The 6,161-nt window shown below is 27.0% G+C and overlaps 1 protein-coding gene across 1 annotated transcript; it reads right to left on the bottom strand.

The window, feature by feature from the left end:
- Window positions 1-2,396: 2,396 nt before the first annotated feature.
- Window positions 2,397-4,491, bottom strand: LOC100167001. Its single transcript, XM_001952058.5, has 6 exons — window positions 4,112-4,491; window positions 3,922-4,003; window positions 3,398-3,628; window positions 3,063-3,237; window positions 2,899-2,981; window positions 2,397-2,705 (listed from the first exon to the last, which is right to left on the bottom strand). Exons 1-6 carry the CDS (start codon window positions 4,130-4,132, stop codon window positions 2,500-2,502), a joined length of 798 nt encoding a protein of 265 aa, XP_001952093.1. The 5' UTR covers window positions 4,133-4,491; the 3' UTR covers window positions 2,397-2,499.
- Between the last annotated feature and the right edge of the window lie 1,670 nt (window positions 4,492-6,161).

Below are 6,161 nucleotides of genomic sequence, written 5' to 3'. Positions count from 1 at the left end.
TATTAAATTTAAAATTAAATAATTATTTTGTAGTTAAAAATGTATAGAATGTTCAACATTTATATCTAAGGATTGAAAATTTAAAACAAGATTCCACGTAAATATTTAATTCAGTTACCAAAAAATCTAAAAAATACATAAATACAGTTTATTTTTATAGTAATTTCAAGTTCAAATTTGGACGAAATTACATATTGAAAAACCTAGAATAACCATTTTAGTTATTTTGTTGTGATTGTATAATATTATTCGTGGGTACTTGAAACTTCTAAAGTATACTATATTATATATCTATGATAATACCACGGTTTGTTGTTGATGTATAACGCGTTACCTACTGGATATTGTGATATGATTAATTTGGAATTTATTGTTGATACCTATTATAGGTCAATTTTTTTTATTACTATAGATAAGTATACCTATGATATGTACTTATGTCTAATAACTAGACTGACAAATCATCTCCGCTCAGAATCGTTTTTCTTATACAGTGATATTATATCATTGAATTCAAATTTAATACTATCCATTATACAGTGACCCACTTGTAACCTACTGTACAGCAGAGCGACATCCACTTACCCACCTTTTTTATATTCTAAATTATTTTATTACATTTTTTTTTTTTTTTGGGCTTCATTTCAATATCTTATTTTGTCTCAATTTGAACTTAAGTTCTTAACACATCTATGAAAAAAATTGTGATTATATATTTTTAAATTTATTGTTTCCAATATGAATTATTACTATTATGATTTATGAGTAATATTGTTTTAAATTTTTAAATCTTGGACATAAAACTAAAATGGCTTATGAATTTATAATTTATACAAAATAATTTACAAATGTTCGTGGTTTTGATGAATTTCGTCAATGTTCTAAATTAAATGCTTGTTTTATTTAAAACATTTAGTGATTGTATTTTTGATACTTTTTTAATGGAATATGAACAACTTATGAAGAACCTTGTATTAAATTTTGACCTTTTTGACCAAGCAAAAAAATTGTATCGACATTTATAAAGAAACAACTAAAAAAACTATCAAATGTCTATAAGTAGCTCAAAAACCTTGAAAATATTTTGAACATTTTATCATTCACACGTAAAAGGCAAATATAAATGTACATATAATTTATACATTTATTATTTCATATGATGTGTTTTTTTAAATTTAATTAAGCTTTTATCTTGCAATATTACAGCTGTTAGTTATTATAACTAAAAATAATAATTCAATGATTATTATGATTGTTTAAAGGTTTAGGGACTAAGCCTCGGCTTATAATTTTTATTTAAAAAATGGTAGGGCTTTAGCCCTCCCTCCATTGAAATTCCCTATTTGCGCCTATGCTAATATTACTATAATAGGTACTTAAGTACTGCAGAAGTGGCTTACTTGGGGCAGTTTTGAACTTTGACGATGTATATCTCAGTAAATAATTATTGCATGGGGTCAATATGCATATCAAAAGTTGTCTCTTAATCTATACTTTGATATGGATTTTAATTTAAACTTGTATACTTAATTCCTGATTTTATATTTTTTTTTTTGTGGCTGCATACATGAAAAAAAATGTCTTCCTTACAACATTTAACATAGAAATGTATCAATGAAATTATATATAATTTATAACTATGTATAGATACAACTAAAAATTCGATTTTTTAAATTTAAATTTTGAATATTAAATTTCAATTAAAATTTAATGTAAACTTTAATAATTGACAAATTTTATATTAGAATAGTACACTTTTAGATTTGAAAGTAGGTAACAGAAAGAACTATGGTCTGTTTTAAAATTTACCTTTAAATCAAAATAACAAACAACTCATAAATTAAAAAGTCCCAAGTTAAGCTTAAAACGAAAAAACATCGATAACTTTAAAAATATTTGATAGGTATATATGATGATGATTTTTTTTTTAATCTCTAATACAGATGTAGAGAATAAATAAGTTTCTTAACAATATTTAGGTCAAGTCGATTATTACACGAGTAAATCGTAGTTGATTTTATGCTGTTAAAGCTGTTAGTAAAGTTCTACTTTTTAAATATGAAGATATAGTTAACTTCCCTTAAACTTCCAACGACTTTGATGTGTTCTAGACTTTGCAAATATTGTGTTGATTAATTATCCGTATCAAAAATGATCTTATAGTGATAACAAATCAGGAAATAGCGACAATAAGCCAAAATGACATTTGTGCCCAAAGTTAAGCAGATGCCCTAAGTAAGCCACTTCTACGGTACTTTAAAATTAGAATATAATAATCTATTACAAACAATAAATTATTGCGGTATCGGTATGTGGAATTGCGGGAACAAACATTTTAATATGAAACTCTTCATTTAGACATTGTTTTTACAAAAAAAATGTTTAATACATATAAACTTAAAATATTATTTATAAAAATTAAAACAACATTCACAAATAAAAATAATTAATATGTATATGTGCCTGTACATGTGTTATAAAAATTGTGAAGAAAGTGCATCACTCTGGATCCTGAGCAGATATAAGAGATGCTATAAATTGATATTGTAACTTTTTTCTCTTTTTTATTGGTATATCTTTCATTAATGCTACTATGTATTTTCCAAAGGCGACATCAGAATCATGTGGTTCTTCATTTAGTCTTGTTGGTAATGTAGGCCTTGAAATTGTATGTTCATTTAGCAAGCGTCTTTTGTAGTTATTTTCTAAAGGGATAAAATTGTTATTGTTTTAATATAAATACTTTTAAGCTAATATTTATAATATTATATAGGTACAAAAATAAAACACTTATTTATAAGTAAAAATATTATTAATAATAAATTTGGTATTGTAAAAAATAAAAAGTATTAAATATAATTGAGTGTTATAATAAAAAACTATATCAAATGTGCATACTTTCTTTTCTTTTTTGCTCTTTAGCAGTAGTTAAACTTTGAGGAGAGTCTTCAGAATGGTTGTTTGAATTTAAATTTAAATTACTAGCAATAATAATGATATTTGGATTAAAAATTTAAGAACATTGGTAATTATTTATAGGTTTTAGGAAATGGAATAGCTACTTTTTGTCATGGCATTGTGTTAAAACTTCTTCTAAAAATGACAGTTGAACGTAATGTAACCATTTTGTTCTTCTACCTCCTTTAGGATCACTTTTTTTTGCCTTTTGTCTTTCACGTACATATTTTTCTTTTAGGTATTTCCATTTTTTTTTTAATTCATCAGTGGTAATCTGACCTGCAACATTTAAACATATTACCCTGTTTACGGTATTATATATAATAAATTGTCTAATATTAAGAGTATATTAAAATATGTGAATGTTTTATGTAACATAAATTTATTTTTGTCTATTTATTTAATTTTTATAAAGGTAAAATAAAATTGTTGAGTATACCTTGTAGTTCATCATATACTTCATTCCATAGTTTATTTTTAATTGATTCACTTCTTTCTGATAAAGGTATTGTATGATCAAACAATGGACGACGAGCTTTAATAGCGTTTATTAAACACAAAGTTATTTTGTCATTTACTTTATTTTGATCTCTGTCAAAATCACTAAGATTTATAAATGGTTGTACTTTATCTCCAATACACACTGCCGGTAAAATTTTTTTTAATTTTCCTAATAAAAATATAAAAAACAAAATACATAATAGGATCTTATTTTAAAATGTTTATTGTTTACGGGCATCAAGTTTGGTTTAAAGGTTGTTTTCCATAATATCATTGTTTAGTGATGAAATCTCCATGTAGCGTGGTACACGAATAATGTACCTATAGTCATTGATTAAATATATTTAATCTATACTATAGTTTACATTCCAAGACACTAAGCATATGACAAAATATCGCCTTCCTTAAAATCTACCTAATATGAAACAATCTTATGACTTTAGTTAATAATAATATTATTACTAGGCTCTTCAACCGTAACATGCATACATTGATGAACAGATTTAATAGGATAATAGTTCAAACACTTTTCACATTTCTCAACCTGGAATAAATAGCACAATATAGTTATTTGTAAAATCTAAAAGATTTATGATTGTTAGGTGATAGTAATAGCACTGAATAGATTAATCTATTCTGTGGTAATAGTTACCTGTATACATGGAACCGCCATTTTAGATATTTTAAACAGAAAATATTAATGTTTTGTTATTTTGTAAAAATAACTGTTTAACTGTGTAAAACTGTTAAAATACTATAATATATTTTAATTAAACATATTGTACATTTATGTAATAAAAACAATATTGACTTTTGTATTTAATAGTAAATTACTAAAAAAAATACCTAAGTTTGAATTTTTACATGAACCAATAATCAATCCAAAGCATTAAGCAACCCCGCTGTGAAAAACTCTGAAAATCACGAATGCGCGATTTAAGTAGTGACTAGTGAAAAGTGAAATCAGATACATTATACAGCTTATATGGCCTGCCGGTGGTATCATTGGTTAGGTTGTTTTATGGTTATCACGGCACATAATAATCACAGACTCGATGGAGTCCACGGCATGGATAAATATATAGATATGATATGAATATGACAACGGACGACGTCCGTTATAATTTATTCAAAGTTTTTTATGTATGTAAGTTTCTAAGTACTATTGTATAGCTTTTGCTATGCATCACCATAATATAAAAAGGTATGATCGTAACTTTTTGACGGTCATATCATTCGGTAAGCACGTGACGTATTGTAGTGTTTAGTAATAATAGGGCACTATAGATACAGGTATGCTACGCCGCCATGTTGCGACTAATAATGTTATGTGAATTTGAATTTCTCCCCCTTTATTTTGTCATTTAATGACAATATTATGATAATACGGGTAAACAAGTGACGTAATGCGCGGACTTGGACCAAATCTAGACTTTTGCGATCATACCATGTTGTTTATATCATGTGCATCACGGACTACTACGGTGTTGTAGTCGGGTAGTAGTACAGGTAGTAGTGTAGTACTATTATACGTTCGTGGTCCGTGTTATGCATAATGGATCATGGATTTAAATATTATAATATTGTGATTATTGATTTGACATTTTTCAAATAATTTATGATATTGATATGAAATATTTAATTGATAACTTGTACCACACGTCACACGAACGGACGAAGTGACGAACGGTGTCTCTAGTCTATGCCACAGAACAGAATAGATGAAATTTCATCAAGGGGGGGGGGGGGTGTTATTCAAAATTAATTAAAAAAATTATACACACATTCGTTTAGTATGTGACCTACCATATAGGGTGATCGTTTTATATGCGTGACCTACCGGTCCGATAATTAATTTAAATACAATTTAATCATTATTGATGTTAAAATAATATAAAATATACATGGCGTATGGAGACATCGGTTGAACAAGATTTTCCGATATCAAGAAATTACTGACTATTTCTATAGTTTTTTTACATATTACGTTAATTTATGTGTTTTGAACATTTTTTTTTGGTCTCCCAATGTTTAAAAATGGTATATACAAATATAACGTACCTAATAATTCAATAAATCAGGCCGTTATCGATGGTATATGTAAATGTAATGTACACACTACAATACTACATTGTAATAATGTTTATGTATTCCTTATCAACCGACTATATGCCGCCTGTTTTGCTTCGGGGCGGTAAACGGTATTCGTTAATACTCCCTATGAACATTCAATTGCTTGTGTGTGAGCTCCAGTAGTTGGATCAACAAAATTTTTTGAATGGTTTACAGTTCTATGATCATAGCCTATATTTTTTAAACAAGAATATGCTCTCCATTCATCTGCCAACATTTTAAAGTTTTAAACACGCGATATCTGATTGACGACAGAACAGGTACTGACAATATTGTCGATAATGTTAGAATGACAAAATATCTATTGGTATAAACCAGTAAATATAATATAATATAACTATAAAGATAAGCAAGCATAGATTGTCTATACCTATAATATAGATAATCGTCTTGGTAGGTCACACACTAAACCCACTAATACAGGTAGGTCACATACTAAATTCGATTTTCAACCGGTAGGTCACATACTAAACGAATACCTTGAAAACTTTACGTAGTATATTTAAATTACTACACTAATTTGGGCCCGTGTGTAAATAAAATGAATGACCCCCTCCTCACTCTTGAAA

Source organism: Acyrthosiphon pisum, chromosome A2 (assembly GCF_005508785.2).
Source record: "Acyrthosiphon pisum isolate AL4f chromosome A2, pea_aphid_22Mar2018_4r6ur, whole genome shotgun sequence".
NCBI classification, from domain to species: domain Eukaryota; kingdom Metazoa; phylum Arthropoda; class Insecta; order Hemiptera; family Aphididae; genus Acyrthosiphon; species Acyrthosiphon pisum.
Note: the sequence above shows the minus strand (reverse complement) of the source record. Positions and strands in the feature narration are given on the sequence as shown.

What these genes read in the sequence shown, in the direction of transcription:
- LOC100167001 (XM_001952058.5), bottom strand. Translation starts at nt 4,132, where the DNA reads ATGGCGGTTCCATGTATACAG. An exon ending in TGTTACGGTTGAAGAGCCTA is followed by an intron (nt 3,629 to 3,921) that starts GTAATAATATTA and finishes TATTTTTATTAG; the next exon opens with GAAAATTAAAAAAAATTTTA. An exon ending in ACACAATGCCATGACAAAAA is followed by an intron (nt 2,982 to 3,062) that starts GTAGCTATTCCA and finishes TATTATTGCTAG; the next exon opens with TAATTTAAATTTAAATTCAA.